Source organism: Rhinolophus hipposideros (genome assembly GCF_964194185.1).
Source record: "Rhinolophus hipposideros genome assembly, chromosome: 8".
NCBI classification, from domain to species: Eukaryota; Metazoa; Chordata; class Mammalia; order Chiroptera; family Rhinolophidae; genus Rhinolophus; species Rhinolophus hipposideros.
The window spans coordinates 68,631,515-68,649,510 of NC_138054.1; the positions used below are offsets into that span (position 1 = coordinate 68,631,515).

Here is a 17,996-nt window from a genome sequence, read left to right on the forward strand (position 1 = left end):
GCAACTGAAATATGTAATTAGCATTTTCTTCTTATTTCCATTTTCCCCCCAAGGTGTCTTTTACAGCTCACATTGCAGGTGGATTTGCTGGAATGTCCATTGGTTACACTGTGTTTAGCTGCTTTGATAAGGCGCTGCTGAAAGATCCACGGTTTTGGATAGCAATTGCGGCTTATTTAGCGTGTGTCGTATTTGCTGTGCTTTTCAATATTTTCCTATCCCCAGCAAACTGACCTGCTCCTAATAGAAACTAGTTATTAAAAAAATCCATCTGGGAAAAAAACAACACTGAAGAACTCTATAAAGAAAGAGAGCGGTCCCAGCTAATGCTAACAATTTTAAAAAGAAGGCAAACCACCACTGAAGTCATCAGTTTCAGACTGCTAATAAAAGGATGTGGGGTTTAGGCAAGGCACTTCTAAAAGCATGGGGAGGGAAGAGGAAAAAAGGGAAGGGCAATAAAAACCAAAGATTGGGTCTTTCCCAGACATATGGTGTGCATGTATGTACCCTTTAAAAGAGACTTGCTCTCCTTGGAGGATACATTGTAGAAATTGCTTGATAGCTGATAAAAACTTTTCATACCTGTGTCAGACTGTTATTGATAATCACTTTCGATCACTGAGTAGATAGATCACTGAAGTGTTTTATACATTCACTATTGCTAATCTATTTAACAACCCAGAAAGGTGGCTATTACTCTGTATCTTAGAGAGGACATGAATATTCTTAAAAATTCAAGTAACTTCTCTAAGAGGGGGCAAAACGTAAAGATTGGTAATGACTTTGAAAGCCCATACTCTCCTCCCCTTCTGGTCTAACAATACTGTCTTTCAATACTGAAAGAGTATCATGGAGTATAGAAATAAACATTTCTGTGGGTGCACCAGGAATACCTTATAGATGAAATACCTTATAGGAGAAGACAGAATTCTCTGGACTTCTAATTTAAGATTCTAATAGCTTCTCTAGGATCCCAAGGACCCTGAAACTGGCTTTCTAGTGCACACTATGTCCAGGATATATGAGGTCATATATTGTTCTGTACTTTGCTTTATAATGTGACGTAGAGATCCTTCTCTGTTACTAAACAGAGATAGAGATCTTTATTCTCTGAGTTGTTGAATGATAAAGATGTACTGTAGTTTATCTAACCATTCCTCTAGTGGACACTTAAGTCGTTGCTGATTTTATATTACTACTAACAATGCTATGTGAAAGTTCAGTGTGTCTTTGAGTACGTGTTGCTGAATGAATGAATGTTTCAAGCATCTAGAAACAGAAATGCTATGTTAATTTCGATAAATTTAAACTGCCTTTTTAAAAATTTGATATGTTTATTAATTTACTATAACTTAAATTTAAAAATGCATAGAAAGTAAACATGTTTAAAACTCCTTTTTTAAACAACTACCGGTATGTACACTTTTTACTTTTGCATTCAGTCTTTTGTAAAGAGCTTTCAGCATTATTTTTTGAACCTTTAAAATATTTTCCTTTATCCCTGTTACTGTGAGTTAACATTGGTGGACTTTAAACACATTAAAAAAAATAGCTGTATGCATTTATATTCTTACAGTATATGAGAGTAACAGTTTTGTCATAACTTTGCCCAAACCAGGTATCATAAATCTTTGAAAAACTGGCATTTTGATAGTTAAAAAATACTTCATTTTAATTGTATTTATCTGACTGCTAATGAGGTTTAGTGTTTTTAAAGTTTATTAATAATGTATACTACACATATGTAATTTATGTAATACAAACTATACAAATACGAATGTATATGTGTGTATATGTACTATAAATTTCCCGTGATGAAATGTTTGTATTTAATCTGAAAAGCAGCTATTAGTTGGCAGATGAGGAAATATTCATCTGCCATGGCCAATCTACTAGGCCACTAGCTCTGAGGAGACACTTAATGACCTAAAAGATAATATAATTGTTAATAATAGAAAACTAGACAGAGCAACAGGATTCATCTAACTATGAAATCGGATGTGACTCATTGATTATTAAGACTGATAACTAAGAAGTTATTGTCTAGTCAGAAAGATTCTTTTGGTACTAGAAACACTGTTCACATGACCAAAAACTGATTATCTTATTGGGTTTCCCAGTGGGCAAAACTACCATTAAAAAAAAGCACACAAACATCTCCTGGGGTTTTAAATTTGACATCTGTTTATGAAAGAGGAACCATTTATTTGGCTTACTTTGGGGCTCATAACTTTAACCTTCTAAATTGTGCTATGATTGGAAATATTGCAAGTAATCTTCATCTGTGCTGTCTAATAAAGTAGCCACCAGGCACAGGTAGGTCTGTAAATTTTAATTAAGTAAAATCAAAAACTCAGTTCCTCTGTTACACAAGCCACATTGCCAGTGCTTAATAGCTACATGTGGCTGGCTGGCAGCTACCTTATTGGATTGTGCAGACAGAGTCTATTTCAACATCATTGCAAAAAGATTTTTGGACAGCACTGTTTCAGAAGCAAGAAGGAGCTGAAAGGGAAATGGTTTTTATCTGGTGGCTGACCCATTCACTACATGAAATCTGCTCTACACCTGCCTGCCAAGGGACAAACTCAGAAAACAAAGTTGAAGATGGCCGTGGTATAACTTCTTTTAAGCATGATTTGCTTCAGATTTATCTAAACTAAGAAAGGTTTGTGTTAATATCTATGTTTTAGCTAATTAAGAGTCATTTAAGATGTTTTTATCTTTTGCTTTTGAATTTTATAGCACTGTATCTGTGTACAGTACTAGTATTCACATCATTTGCTATGAAAGCTTTAGAACCGAAGATTTGTAGTGAAATAATACTGCTTCTTCTTTCAGGAAATACTATGCCCTTTAAGGAAAAAAAATCTTTTATTTCTTTTTGTGATAGAAAAGTAAAGTGCTCATGATACATAAAAATTAAGTCAAGTGTGACAATACCCGTAGATAATCAGTTAACTTTCTTTTTCTTTTTCTTTTTTTTTTTTTGTGGAATAAAAAGCAGGTTTATTTAAAATGCCAGCATTCTGGGAGGATGGTGGACTCCTGTCCAAAGGCCATCCCCCCATCAGTTAACATTTTGATGAATATCCTTCTAGAAGGCTTTTTTGTATGCATCTCTACTTATAAGTGAATTTACAATAATGGAGCCATACTACTCTATTTTATAACCTGAATGTCACTGAAACAATATATCAAATGTCTTTTTATATTAGTATATATTTATTATTTCTACTGTTTGCATAGTACCATACTCTGGATGTACTATTACTTATTACGTACAATATAGTCATGTATTGATAATTGTGATTACTATCATGAATATGTGCTTACACTTTAAAGTGCTTTGAATTGTTGGGTCTAAGAGTATATTATTGCCAACATAGTCAAATCAAGTAGACATTTTCTCTATCTCAGGAATACAACTAAATTTTAGAAGGTTGATGCTTCTGCAAGTCTTTTTAACTATATAAAGCTTTAAAACATACTCTAGAACCAGTTATTTAAAAAATCAAAACGATCACTATTTAAATAATTAAACTTTAAAGAGAAAACATGACTTCTTAATATCTCTTTCATGCAAATTTCAAAAATTCTTAATGAGAAAAAAATAACAGTTTAGTAAAATAAGAGCTGTCTTTAAAGCCACATTGATTGAATTTGAATGCCAGTTCTAGTTGTATGACCCTGGGTAATTTAAGTTGTGCTCAGTTTTCTCACTGTAAAATAGGGAAGCAACATACCTACCTCATAGGATTTTTGTGGTGTACCTATCTTGTAGCTATAGTATCCCCGTATGTTGTTTGATTGTGTAACATTTCCCTTTCTACAGGACACACATTTATATTTTAAATGAAAGTGAATGAATACGTTCATTGTTTTTTTTCCTTTTCTTTGGGATATATTTCCTCTTAGATATCCCAGGATATCAACCTTAATATAAAAGGTATTGGCTGATAATCCAAGCATGTAAATTATAACTTGCCCCATTGCTTCCTCCACAAATGCAAGCTACATGTCTTAAATAGGTCAAAAACTGTTAGAATGAAAATTTCTATAATACCACCACCACACCAATGTTCCATTTATTTCAAAGTAATAGCTCATAACATCCTGGTGGTACAAGATAGTTGAGAATTTTTGGAGTTCATTTTAAGATGATAAAAATTTACAGGAGAAGGAAAGAAAGCCTCTGGAAAAGTGTGTGACCTGTGAAGTGGTGTATTGTCACAGTAGTTTATGTGAACTTGAGACCACTGTAAGCATGAACCAACTTGCAACCTATTTTTACATATCCAAGCTCCAGTAAATCTCAAATTTAGTATTTTATTCAAACTCTGTTGAGGCATTTTACTAATCTCATTCCCTTTTTGGCCTGTAAGACACTTTAGAATTTCCTAACAGAGTTTACTGTTGTTTAGAAATTTGCAAGGGCTTCTTTCTGCAAATGCCACCAGTAGATAATTTTGTCAACAATGCTATTGTCTCTTTTTAGTACCACCTAAGTCTCCTTTTAGACTTAGACCTGCATCATTCAGGGCATAAATTTAACTCTTACAAGATAACTACCATCTCTCTCTTAAAACAAGATCAGTTTAGCAAATCACATAAAAGCTTCAATGTTTTGTCTTTCAAGACGAAAGTAAGCTTCCCTAAGCTTGAATTTATAGTTATTAGAAAAGAAAACAAGGGCTGGCCCGGTGGCTCAGGCGGTTAGAGTTCCCTGCTCCTAACGCCGAAGGCTGCCGGTTCGAGTCCCACATGGGCCAGTGAGCTCTCAACCACAAGGTTGCCGGTTTGATTCCTCCAGTCCCACAAGGGATGGTGGGCAGTGCCCCCTGCAACTAAGATTGAACAGGGCACCTTGAACTGAGCTGCCACTGAGCTCCCGAATGGCTGTTTGTTGGAGCGCGTCCTCTCAACCACAAGGTTGCCGGTTTGACTTCCGCAGGAGATGGTGGGCTGGGCCCCCTGCAACTGACAATGGCAACTGGAACTGGAGCTGAGCTTTGCCCTCCACAACTAAGATTAAAAGGACAACAACTTGAATTGGAAAAGCCCTGGAAGTACACACTGTTCCCCAATAAAGTCCTGTTAAAACAAAACAAGAAAAACACCACAAGCCATAAGAAAAGAAATAAGAAAATATCCTGGGCAATAAAAAATTATTTTAAACCGGCTTTGGAACCACTTTTTGTCTAAGCCTCCCAATGGCACCTTTTAATTTGTAGGAGGCAGGCTGTATAAATGATAGGTATGAAATAGAGTAAGAACTGAAATATATCAGCAGATTTTAATACTAAAAAAAAAAACTACAATATTTTTCACCGCAAAGTATAAGAATTTCATAAATATTCATAATTATATTACTGAAATGATTTCTGAAAATGCTCAAAAGTTGTCATAAAGAAACCAGAATTTAGACATTTAAAGGTGGGTTAAAAAACTAATCTGAATTCCTATAGCAAGAGCCAGATGTTTCCTCTGGTTTCATTAAATGCTGTATCTAACTGAATTATGAAATGAAACACATTCATTTTTCTTTGGCTATAAATGAGATTTTAAAATCATTGATTTTGGTTATAACTTTTATATGAAATAATCTTAAAAATAGGTTTGTAAGAGCAAATCAATAGTTTTTAGGAACCTCTCCAAAAGCTCTGAGTTTAAAAAAATAAAACAACAAACTTCAGCTAAGAAGACTCCTTTCTTATAGGGAATCCTACAGTTCTATTCTTCATAGAGTTTACATACATCCCTCCCAGGTATCATGTTTCTGTTTTTTTTTTTCATTGCATTGAGGTCTAAACAGAAGTGATTTTTAAGCTCCTGACATCTTATTCTTGGTAAGAGATTATCACAACTCTAGGAAAAAAGTAAAGCAACCAGCACACTGAAAGAGTGATGCTTTGTTCATATTTTGGCCATAGGTTTGCTTTAAGATATAGTACGCCCATCAGAATGGAAGAATTTATCTGACTTCTAGTTGACGGGGTTCAGACCTAAGATGGCCGACTAAATAAACACGGGGGACTGGAATTTCTTTGGAGGCATTCTGGAGGAAGTTCACATCCACTCCACCATGACTGGAAAGGTCTGGTTCACCATCCTGTTTATATTTCGAATGCTTGTTCTGGGTGTAGCAGCTGAAAATGTCTGGAATGATGAGCAGTCTGGATTCATCTGTAATACAGAACAACCTGGATGCAGAAATGTATGCTATGATCAGACCTTTCCTAGCTCCCTCATTAGCTACTGGGTTCTGCAGGTGGTATTTGTGTCTTCACCATCCCTGGTTTACATGGGTCATGCTTTGTACCGACTGAGGCTCTGGAGAAAGAGGAAGAGGGAGAAAGCTCAACTGAGAGGAGAACTGGAGAGGGTAGAGTTTGAAATGTCTGAGAATCGGAGGACATTAGAGCAAGAACTCGATCAGCTGGAGCAAAGGAAACTAAATAAAGCTCTCCTTGGGAACCTTGCTTTGCACTTATGTGATACACATTTTAGCTCACTCTGTAGTTGAAATTGGGTTCATGATTGGACAATATCTTTTATGAGGATTTCATTTAGAGCCTCAATTTAATGCCATGGCCACCCATGTCCAAATATAATTGATTGCTTTGTCTCAAAACCAATAGAAAAGACAATATTCCTATTATTTATGCAATCCATAGCCACTGTTTCACTTTTCTTAAATGTTCTAGAAATTTTCCATCTAGGCTTTAAAAAGATTAAAAGAGGGCTTTCGGGACAATATAAATTGAAGGATGAGCATAATGAATTCTATGTGAATAAGTCAAAACAAAATCTTGCCAAATATCAGAGCACATCTGCAAATTCACTGAAGCGACTGTCTTCTGCACCTGATTATAATCTGTTAGTGGAAAAGCAAACACGCAGCAGTGTACCCTAGTTTAAATTAATCTACATTTCAGGCATATCCTGACAATCACAATGGAAATCATGAGAAATGCATTCTGGAAGAACAGGAAACTGTGCTTTCTAATGAGATGTGCATACTTAGTACTACCTGTAGTCATATTCAACACATCAGCTCAAGTACTATTGAAGACACTCATAAAATATTTGGAAAAGAAGTTAATGGTAACCAGTTAAGGGAAAAAAGAGAAATTGATGGCAAAGACAGCAAAAGGAATCAGTACTTTAGAGGTCACTGTTCTATTCCAGGTTTTACTGTAGATCTGAACAACCACATGGGGCAGTCACCCCAAACAGCTTTCTCCCCGCCAGCTAACTGCACTGGGAAACCAACATGGCTTCGTGCTACATGGAATCCCTCTACAGAAGATGAAAACTGGGCATCACTTCCTAAAGGTAAACTCAAGGGCCAGTTCAGAGAGGGCACAATCAGAACCCTTTGTCCTTTACAAGGAGACTTTCAACCAGCTGACATTCCAGACACTCCAAATTCTTCGGGAGACTTGTCCTGTGGATCTGAGTTGGTCAGAACCTGCAATAATCATACCGCTTGTCCTCCAAATCATTTAGTGTTACTAACAAACAACCTCATTAGTAGGCAGGCTCCCACTGACCTTCAGATCTGAACAGCTGTTGGATTTTAGACATTCTGCATATATTATAGAAGTACCCTAGCGGTGGGCGAAGCACAGACAAAACAGATAAGGGCAGCTCTAAAGACCAGCCGCTAAGACAGACAACTGCAAACTCATTTCAAAAAAGGGAAAACAGCTCAAATTCTGAATTGTGAAGGGTTAGTTTTAAAATTAAAGACATAGAGTTACCAAATCAGGATTAGTTTTTCACCGGCTCCTTTCAGAATTTGTGAAAACTGATTTTGGAAAAATCATACGTTCAGAATTGAGGCTAAATGGATTGGAACCACGATTTTCCTTGAAGAGACTGCAGCCTTAGTGATGGAGGAATATTTTCCTGTGAGTCCCCAGACGATGTAGATGATGTTGTATCTGCTGGCAGTTTCTGGGTGTGGGCCGGGATCGTGTCTCGTGAGACCGAAGAATGGAAACACGGACCCAGGAGAGGCAAAGAGTTTTAAAAAGAGGACAGTTTATTGAAAGCAAGGAGTCAAAGATCCCGAGTGGGAGGGGGGTCCCGAATGGGGGTGGCCCCTGACTGAGGCAAAAGCTCTTACTTTTATACCTTCCCTTCCCTAGCAAAGTATAAGAATTTCATAAATATTCACAATTACTGAAATGATTTCTGAAAATGCTCAAAAGTCATAAAGAAACCAGAATTTAGACATTTAAATGTGGGTTAAAAAACTAAACTTTTATACCTTCCCTTGTCTGTTTGGGGAAGGGGAGCTGTTTGAAGAAGGAAAGTGGCGCCTTCTAATGAAATTCGTGTACCAGGTTTGTTCTGCTCGCCCATCCTAAAGGAATTAGCAAAGTATCCCACTCTTATCTGTCAGATCTGCTCCATTTGTCAGGCCAAAAGGAATTTTACGATTAATCTCAAGGCCGTGTTACATTATGTCCTGGGGCAAAGGAGTGATTTCAAAACATGGAGTTTTAGGATATGGCTGTCTTTGTTTATTCCACCGCGGACCTCCCCGTCTACCCAGGGACATGCTAACTCTCCTGTATCATTAGCAGATTGTTTTTAATGTATATAATTCCTCCTTTTAGTTACTGATCTTTTATTTCTGTACACCGGTTAAATTTTGTTTGCTCCTGGGACTTGACTTAGTTTCCGTATAGACTGCAATCTGATGTGTCTTGTGTATAATCATGTTATCTAGTAAATAAAATCTTAAAAAGATTGGCGGCTTTCTTTGACCAGTTTATAGCATCGTGAATTTGGTGCCCAAGTTGGAGTCTTGGCTGGACAACTGGTCATCTAATCTCGCCACTTTCCTAACAATACCTACCCCACAGGTATAGTATGATTAAAACAATAAACGTGTTTAATACAGTCCCTGGTACACAGTAAGCGCTCAATAGTGCTAGCTATTATTAGCACGTCACTGTTCACGCTACATAGGCCCACATCAAGTCGGCCACAAAACAAGTAAAACTCGAAACGTAAAAGCTAGAACCGAAACATACGATTCTAAACCCACTCCTCAAGCCATTGAAAATCCAAGGGTCGCCCTGGATCAGTTTGGGTATTTTTTCAGGATGAGAGCCAAGAAGCCAGCACATACATGTTACCACAGCTTCCGAGGTCCCAGTTGAGACGGATTCGCCCACCACCGGTGTTCGGGCTTCCTTCCCGGGGGCAGTAGTCCTAGCGCTCCTGGGTCCGCGGGCCCGGTCCCTGGGCGCCACGCCCATCTTTGGCCCCACCTGGACGCTGTCTCGAGTTATCGAAACCTCGCCTCTCGACGAGCAAAAGCACCGGGCAGCGACCGGAAGAGGAAAGAGAGGTGAGGCTCGCATAGCCAGATGGGCGGGCTTACGCAACCTCCCTCGGCTCAGCTCACTATTGGACATCCAGAGCGTCCTGGTCGCCATGAAAACAGGCCACACCCCGGCCATCCCGGACCGTGGTTCGCAAGTGCGCAGGCGCGCGCGGCCTTCCGCGCATGAGCAGTGCTACTCAGAGCCCGCCAGCCACGGTCTCCGGCGCCAGCGACGCCGCTGCCGCTGTCACTATGGCCCATTACAAAGTGAGGGGGGCGCGGCGTGGCTGGGGGCGTGCGGGCGGTAGCCAGCCGCTGGTCGGCTCCGGGTGGGATTGGGGGCGCGCGCGCAGGTTTGGGGGCCTGAGGTAGCGAGGCGGAGGCGGGGTTTGCCGGACTCCCAGCGCCTTCTTCCTTCTCCGGCCCCCGGGTTTCGGCCACTGACCCGCCGTGTCTTCTCAGGCCGCCGACTCGAAGCGCGAGCAGTTCCGGAGGTACTTGGAGAAGTCGGGGGTGCTGGACACGCTGACCAAGGGTGAGCATGGGCTAGGAGATGTTTCCTCGTGTCCTCGTCGTGCTCCTCGGGGCTGCGCCCGAGAAGCCGTGGCGTGGGAATGGAGGGCGTAGTGGTGCGACCCGCCCGGGGTCCAGCGAGGGGGGCCTCGGGGTTCGGCGGGGATCAGCACACGCTTAGTTGCAGGACACCGCCCGGGTTGGGTAGCCTCGCTCGCGCTACCGCTCTCCCGGCCGGGATTGAAACTGTTGCAGCTGTTGCAAAGTCTCTCCAACTTCCGTTGCTTAGCCTCGAGCAGCCGCAGTGGGCATGTTTGCTAAAGACATTGAGGTCCAATTCCTCCCGCTTTACAGTTTCTGCGGAGTCCTCAAACTCCTGTTAAGAAACGTTTAACCTCGAACAAAGGGCAAGTGGGAAAATTTACCGATTTCAAAGTGCGCTGTGAAGTAGCTAAGTGAGCCTAATCCCCAAAGTAGGCGATTCAGTCTTTGAGGCTGTGGCTTTTCAACCCCGGTTTCATAGTCCGTATCCATTCCTACTTTGTGCAGATTTCATAATTCAAGTAGAATTACAGTTTAAGGAACTTGAGGGCCCATCAAAATGGTTATAGTTTTCATTTTTTAAAATGGAAGCTGTCACACCGTGTCTCTTCCTCCAGGGTTCAGATCTAAGTAAGGTGCTTGACGTTGGAGGGTTCCAAGAGATAGTTGGGCACGGCTTATTTCATTAGCTCAGCAGTTGATTTGAATGCCTGTTACATATCACTCATTGGCTGGGGCTTTCAAGGGTGTAGAAGAGCTGGCAGGGATGAGGACCTGGGTCCACATGAGAAGAACAGTAAGTGTCTGGGAAATAATTCGGTAACTGCTCTTTGGCCAGAAGCAAAGGTTAGGAGAAAATTGTGGGAGAACTAATTCTGGCGTCTTAGCAGAAAGCAGGGCTTTGAATTCCCAAGCATGGGCTGGTAATTTTGAATTGCTACTTACCTTGGGTTTAGGTAATGGTTTCCCTATCTCTTTGCAAATAAGTTTCAGTAAACATTAAAGGACTACTCTATGAAAGCGCCGAGCTTTGTTGTTTCTGGAAGTGTGACAGAGACTTAGAATCTCATCGACCCTCTCCCCTCAAAAAAACTCCACAAGTTCATTTCTTTCATTTAATCAACCATTTTATTCAGGTCTCTGTTCTAGGCACTGGGGATACAGTAGTGGAAAAAAAAATTCCCATCTTTAAATGAGCTTATTTCACAGTTGGGGGAGACAGATAATACATAGTGTCAGCCAGTAGTGTTATGAATAAAAGCAGCAAAGTAGGTGATAAAGAGTGATGGGTATGCCATTTTTGTATGGGGGATAGGTGGGGAGAAGGCCGCTCTTAAGTAACATTTAAGCAGAGACCTGAATGAAATAGTATGTGATGTCAAGCGTTCCAGGAAGCGTAAGGAGGCCAGAATGGCTAGATGGAGTGAGTAAAAGAATGGTAAAGGGCAAAAAAGTGACGCTTGTGGGAGGTAACTGAAGATGTACAGCCTTGTAGCCATATATGGATTTAACCTCATGAGATTGGAAACCACTGGAGGTTTCTTTTCCCTTGCTCCTATCTACTGGTATCTAACCCTCAACCTCCCTAGATTTCCAGTTTCCTAAACAACATCAGACAACATACTATCTACTGATGTGATCTATTTAAAATTTGATTTTCAGCTTCAAACATAGATACTTTACATAGATTTAATTTATAATTTTTATCTAGCTTATTTCCAAGAGGATTTGAAACTGCTTCTAACATTAAAACACTGTAAGACTGGATGTCTAAAGATAAAGATGATAAGTCATTTGGAAGAAGAAGTATTTTAGTTATTTTGAGCACTGTATCAACCTCTAAAAATCCTGGCTGCTAAGGCAAAAAGGGGAACATCGGGTATAGCGATTTTGTCTGATTAAAAGGAAGTATATTCCATCTATAGAAAAACACAGGAAACTTGACATTTACATTATGTTCTATGATTATCAAACTTTTAAGCACCACTGACAGAAATTTAAAAATGGAAAGAAATGGGATAGGGGAAGAAGAGGAAGAAAAGATAAGAGTATTCATGTCTTATAAAATTAGGACTCAATAGAGATCAGTGGAAATTAACGAAAGAAACAGAAGTTTTAGCATATAATTTAAAGAAAAAGGTAGTAAGTACAGGAATTACAGGGTACTACAACATTGAAAAGGGGGAGAGGTGAGGGTAGTAGTGGTATAAACGTTTTCTCAGAAAAATAGTTTTGTAAGTGTATTTAGAGATGAAGAGTAACTATCAGAACTCAATTTTAGTTGTTAAAAGTAGTTGCCCATTTGAGTTTTTACATATTGTCTATATTATTTTGATGAGTTATTAAAACTAAAAAATAAAAGGGAAGCATGTAAGTTGGTTTACAACAGGAGTTCTTAACTTGGGGTCTAGATATGCACATTTTTTATGTGTAGTTACATATTTTTGGCTTTTATCAGATTTTTCAAAGGGTTCCATGCACAAAAAAGTTAACCACTGGTTTAGAGAGATTTTTATCTGAGTAGTAAATCCTAGGAGGAATTTGTTCAGTAGAAGGTGAGCAAGGTAGTGCTGACATGAGCTATTGGATGTGAAATCACTAAAATATTTTAGTATTGATTTGAGCATGTTGATTACTGGTAAAGTTTTTGGTTGGTGGTTATTTAGCATGTTGTGTATGAAACTTCATTCTTGAAGAACATTTTGAATTCAGTTTTCCAGTAGTTACCATAGCCACATTGGTTCTCTCCTAAATTTTTCTCAAATTTATCTGCCTTATTTCCACCCCTCTAATCACTCTAGTGCAGGTGTCTTTTTTTCAACGTGTGATTCCCACATTAGCCTCTTAACTATTCTTCCTTCCTTTATTCTGGTCCCACTTGTTGATTTTCCACATAGCAGTCAAGAGTGATGCTGTCCCTCTCCTGCTAAAAATGTTTATGTGCCTTTTGATCTTAGGATCAGAGTCCAGCTGAACTTGCAGGACCCTCCCTTGTCTGCTCCCCACCACCTTTCCAGCTCCTTCAGTAAAGCACTGACAGTGGATACTCCTGCCACATGGTTCACAACTCCATGTAGCCACCCTTGAATTTCCGTTCCTCAATATGTTGTTCGTTTGCCTCCTGCCCTTCCCATCTGCAACCCTCATCACCTCAGTCTCAGGTCTTCCTTCCCTTCCTTTAGGAAGCCTTCCCTGGTGCCCTTAGGCTGAGTTAGGTGATCTTCCAAAGTGCTCCCAAGACCCATTGTCCTGTACTGTCCCCTTGTACTCTTTTTTGTCTAGTTCCTTGCTTTTGCACTAGACTGTAAATTCATTGAGAGCAGGGACCATGTCTGTCTTGTTCACCATAGTCTAGACAGTCCTAGCAACGTGCTTGGCATATAATAGGCACTTAATATGCATATGTACCGGGTTATGGAATACAATTTCAGCCATTCAAATTTAAGACTTTAATTGTTGCTTTTTTTGCTTTTTGATTTGCAGTATTGGTAGCCTTATATGAAGAACCAGAGAAACCTAATAGTGCTTTGGAGTATCCTTTTCATCTTTCAAGTCAGAAAAAGGCCTTATTTGTGGAACTCTGATCACATAGATAATAACGTTTAAAATACTTTTGATTATTGACAAAGTTACTTTCCTTTGAGTTTTTGGATGATGATCTCTGGGGAAATATGGGTGTAGGGTGGGGTGACTCTGATCAGAGATATTGATGCTATTCTGGGCTATTTCATTAGTTTCATTCAGCTCAAGTAAATTCTTAACTTTAATATTAGTTTTTTAAAGCATCACTTAGGAGCTGCTACCCCAGAAAATCCAGAAATAGAGCTGCTTCGCCTAGAATTGGCAGAAATGAAAGAGAAATATGAAGCTATTGTAGAAGAAAATAAAAAACTGAAAACAAAGGTAAATTTTTAAAAAGAATTCATGTTAAAAATAATTTTACCTTTAGTGATGATATGACCAAAACCTCACTAAAATGGAAGTAGGGGAGGGAGGAAGGTGAATATTAATCTCAATTAATTGCAAGGCTGAATGGATGCCCTTTTTAGAAAACCACAGATAAATTATAAATAGGACAGCCAAGTGTGGTCAAGAGTTTCTTAGGAACCTGCATCAACAAAAAGAGAACATTGGTTAATGCTGCTTATAAAAGTAAATGGAGATTTCTGAGTCTTAAGAAACTGATGTAAGTAGATCAGTAAAGGGCCATTGCTAGTCATAATGTGGAGGCCCTGTCATGTGTTAACGTACCTCTGTAAATTTTGTTTGCACTTAATTTTGTCTAGTGCTGAAGTTTTTTCCTTTGTTTAAACTCCTGTGAGAATTTTCATAAATTTCAAATTCGTCAACTCTTAAGTCTTTGAGGTTTTACCACACTCTTAATCACACAATGCATTTTACATCACCCTAGGCCTTTCTCATGATGTGTTTTATCTTCTCAACAACTCTGATAGCTAAACGGAACAACTCAGATCTTAGCCTAGTACTCTTCCACAACTTAACATAAAAGAAAATGCAGTAACTTAAATTACCAAGATTCCATAGTGTGCACATGCCAGTTAACTCTTGGGCATCTTGTAAGTCAAAGACATTAGCAGCTCTTCATTGACTGCTAGATTCATGTCACGTAATTCTTTTTCTCTACTTTTTAGGAGAAAGTTCAGTAAACTTTTGGTGGAGGGGAAGAAAGTTCCTTACTCTAAGCCACAGCATCTTTGGGAAGATACAGATTATTGCATGTCAAGTATTTCAGCAGTGTAGCCATGAATTGTAATTAAATCTTAGTTTCCTAGTGATAGTAAAAGTTGATGTAAAAAGAGCCTTCATTAGGTTTGCTTGTATTAAATATTAAATCATTGACTGGTTATAAAAGGATAGAATATCAATACAAACTTACTGACAAAATTTGAGTAATAGTTGACTCGTTTTGTTACCATTAAATTTTTTACCCAATATAGAATTAAAATTCACCTAAACTCCTCTGTCTTTGCCCTATAGCTTGCTCAGTATGAACCACCTCAGGAGGAGAAGCGTGCTGAATAGGATTCTTCTCAGTTGAAAAGACACTGAAAAATGGTTTTGTATGACTTGAATAGTTTGTATAGTATATAACCTTTTCTGAACAGATGCTATAGAACTCTTTTAATATGTTTAATTCACCTATTACACTTTAACTGTTATAAACACATATACTTAGAATCACCAATAAAAACTCAATATAACTTTTTTGGAGTCTTAAAAGCAGGAGAATCCAAAATGAACGCTGAAAAAAATTCTAAACACAGCCATCTAATTCATTACCTTAAAAGACATTCTGCTTTTTAGTCTGACTAGGAATGCTGGTACTGGTTGTATTTTAGCCAAGGAAGGTTAGCATGGAGCTGTTTCTTGGTTTAGTTCAGGATATGAGCACAGGTACAGTCATGCTTTAAAATGTAGATGATACTGTTCATATTCTCTGTGGGCAGCTGGAGAGATCTGCGTGACAGATGCTTCTGCGTGGATGGGTTCCCATGAATCTTTTGCTTTTTTATATCATGTGGGACAAATAATTCTTCTTTGCCACCACTTTGCCTTAGATAACCATGTGTGTGCCAGTTTGAACTCTGATACCATGTTTTCCTTCTATGCAATCCTGCCCGATCTGATAATGTTGCCTTGCTCGCTCTGTGCTTCAGTGGGCCTACTTGCACATTGGCCTTTCTGTGTTGATTTTCAATTTGCTGTAATAGCAGTTACCCTGATTGTAATTTATATAACTTTAAACAGGATCACACTGTTCCGCTGTATTAGTTGCTTAGTTGAGCACAGAACAGAGGCAATATAAAATTCTGGGTTCACACACAAGTTGGGATGAGAAGGGGAATGAGCCATATATCGTGGAAAATTATAGTTTGCGGGTATAATTATATAGTGCTTTTTTCCCTCAAAGTATTTTTATAGCCTTGAAGTCATTTTATCTTCATTATCCCTGTGAAGTAGGTAGGGCAAGCATGAGGGGAAGTTGGGTGCTGAATTTTTAGGCCAAAGACTGATACTAATACAAATTATTTACCAACTGTAGAACCTTGGGCACATTAGTTAACTGCTCTGAGATTCACTTTCCTCATCTGTTAAATGAGAAGAATATCTGTGCTGCCTACCTCACAGGGTTGTTGTGAGGGTCAAACGGAATGTATGTGAAAGATTTGTAAATGGTAAAGCACTATATTCTTGTTTGTTAGTCCTTTCTCCTTTCTTTTAGAACACCTACACACAGACGTTTTGTTTTCTAAATCATTTATTTTCCTTACTGATTGACTGACATTATTAAGTAGTCCTATTTCATGCATCTTATCCAGATTGTTAGAGAACCTGTCTTTATTTTTCGGTCAAAACACAGAGAAAAAACAACCCAATGAAAGCTGGTTTAACTAGCAAAAGTCTCGGCACCTGCTGGAAACTGTCACTAAGACAATTTTAAGGGCATTTTAATCAGTCATATTGGCAGGAATATGGTAATGGTCTGGGTCTCTTTTAGTCACAAGTTTGTTTTTGGAGGGGGGCCAGATACTGCTGGAAGAACATTCACTTGAATATTGGTTTATCTTTTACCAAATGAGTGCCTCCTACATGGACAGCAGTGTACTGAGTACTGGGTATTATAAAAATGAATGACTTGAAGTTAGTTATGAGACACGTATATAAGCAATTACACTTTGGGATAAGATGTGCGAAAAGTCAAAAGAATAATAAAATATGGCCCCATAGGGGTTTTGGAAGAGAGGGAGACTTGGCTTCTTTAAGCAGTTGGTATGACAGTACCTTTGTGTATACAGACAAGTATAACTTTTCTGGTAGGCAATCCTCATTTGCATTTTTCCCATGGGACCACTATTAATATTTATGTAGTCAGGTGACTGTCTCTTGTACCATCCTTTTGGACAGAATGGCAACCCATGGGTTGGATAATCACACTTTTTGGTGGAACTGACCTGCTAAATTGCTGTACCAGTCAGTGCTATTTAAGAATTTATGGTCAGCCTGGCCTCTGAAGGTCTTCTTCAACATTTCTATCAAGGTCTTGGATGAAGACAGTATACAAGAAGAGGCTCAATGGAGTAGAAAAAAGATCCCATCCATTCAGTTCCTGCTGTGCTTCAGCTAACATCTATAAAATGCCGATTTCATATCTTGCCTACCTCACAAGGTTTTGTAAGGAACAAATCAAATATAATGGATGAAAAGTATCTTGCAAATTGTAAAAGACTACACGTGGGTCAGATGGTAGTGATGCCAAATCTGGAAGTGCCACAAAGTTGGAAGGGCTGGTTGATAGGCTATTGAAACATGCTTGGAAATGCTTAACAACTTGGGAATATCTGAACTTCTGGGCCTAAATCAAAAAGCTGAAATATTAAGTCTTATATTTAGGTTAAATGCAGTTATACAAGTTTAGGCACTAGGACTGCTGACAGAGTACTAGTTCTAGTTATTATCAGTGGGAACTACTTATACTCTGGATAGTAAAACAAAAAATTCCATTCTGGAAAGCATTAATAGAAATATTGTCCAGGTGCTAAACAGTCATCCTGAAAGCTGTATTGGTCAGTATTGCATTGTAGACACCAGGGATTTGACGGATGCTGACAAACTCAAATGCATACATATATAAAGGAGAGTGACCAATAGGGAGAGGGCATTTGACAACATAAGGCTGTGCTGTCCAATATGGTAGTCATAGCCACATCTGACCATTAAAGCTAAGTAAAATCTAAAGTTCAGTTCCTCAGTCACACTAGCAACATTTCAAGTGCTCATTCCACATAGGCTACTATAATGACCAATACTGATGTAGAACATTTCTGTCATCATCTAACATTCTGCTGGACATCACCGTAGAAGGAACAGTTGAAGGAACTGAGTGTGTTTAATGTGGAGCAGGGAAGACAGTGGGTAATGAAGACTGCAATCTAGGGCTGTCATTAAAGAGATGAAGACTACTCCTGTATCGTTCCCTTTTTAAGCTCCAGGGAGTGTGATTTTTGGCCTGAAGAAGAGACTTTGTTTTAAACAAAGTTCTATCACAGTGGAATTGGCTGCCTTTTGAGAT

The 17,996-nt window shown here is 38.9% G+C and overlaps 4 protein-coding genes across 6 annotated transcripts in view; 3 read left to right on the top strand and 1 right to left on the bottom strand.

Annotated features, from left to right (window-relative positions):
• The window catches only part of RHBDL2 (rhomboid like 2), a 45,325-nt gene extending 43,331 nt beyond the window's left edge, over positions 1-1,994 (top strand). The window contains exon 8 of the mRNA XM_081056521.1: positions 54-1,994. Coding sequence (XP_080912647.1) covers positions 54-233 — 180 coding nt within the window. The 3' untranslated portion in view covers positions 234-1,994. The remainder of the gene's footprint in view (positions 1-53) is intronic.
• Positions 1-17,996, bottom strand: part of AKIRIN1 (akirin 1) — a 96,150-nt gene that overhangs the window by 77,064 nt on the left and 1,090 nt on the right. Inside the window, exon 1 of one of the 3 annotated variants that reach the window (XM_081056523.1) lies at positions 9,152-9,350. The exons of the other annotated variants lie outside the window; for them this stretch is intronic. The gene's annotated coding sequence lies outside the window, so the exon portion shown is untranslated. Of the gene's footprint in view, positions 1-9,151; positions 9,351-17,996 lie in introns of those variants that run through there. 3 annotated transcript variants of the gene reach the window in all.
• On the top strand, positions 6,029-8,753 carry GJA9 (gap junction protein alpha 9; the record flags this gene model as incomplete). The annotated part of the gene is given in 6 exon segments (XM_081058055.1): positions 6,029-6,474; positions 6,476-6,560; positions 6,564-6,584; positions 6,590-6,894; positions 6,896-6,926; positions 6,930-8,753. Coding segments are annotated over 6 exon segments (1,530 nt in total), but the record flags the coding sequence as incomplete, so codon positions are not given.
• MYCBP (MYC binding protein) lies at positions 9,486-17,126 on the top strand. Its single transcript, XM_081056524.1, has 5 exons — positions 9,486-9,616; positions 9,812-9,884; positions 13,388-13,436; positions 13,678-13,807; positions 14,903-17,126. Exons 1-5 carry the CDS (start codon positions 9,533-9,535, stop codon positions 14,945-14,947), a joined length of 381 nt encoding a protein of 126 aa, XP_080912650.1. The 5' UTR covers positions 9,486-9,532; the 3' UTR covers positions 14,948-17,126.

Excerpts from the sequence above, each read along its gene's own strand:
- MYCBP (XM_081056524.1), top strand. The coding sequence starts at position 9,533 with ATGAGCAGTGCTACTCAGAGCCCGCCAGCCACGGTCTCCGGCGCCAGC. Across the intron at positions 13,437-13,677 it reads AAACCTAATAGTGCTTTGGA|TTTTTTAAAGCATCACTTAG; the intron begins GTATCCTTTTCA and ends CTTTAATATTAG. Across the intron at positions 13,808-14,902 it reads ATAAAAAACTGAAAACAAAG|CTTGCTCAGTATGAACCACC; the intron begins GTAAATTTTTAA and ends TTTGCCCTATAG.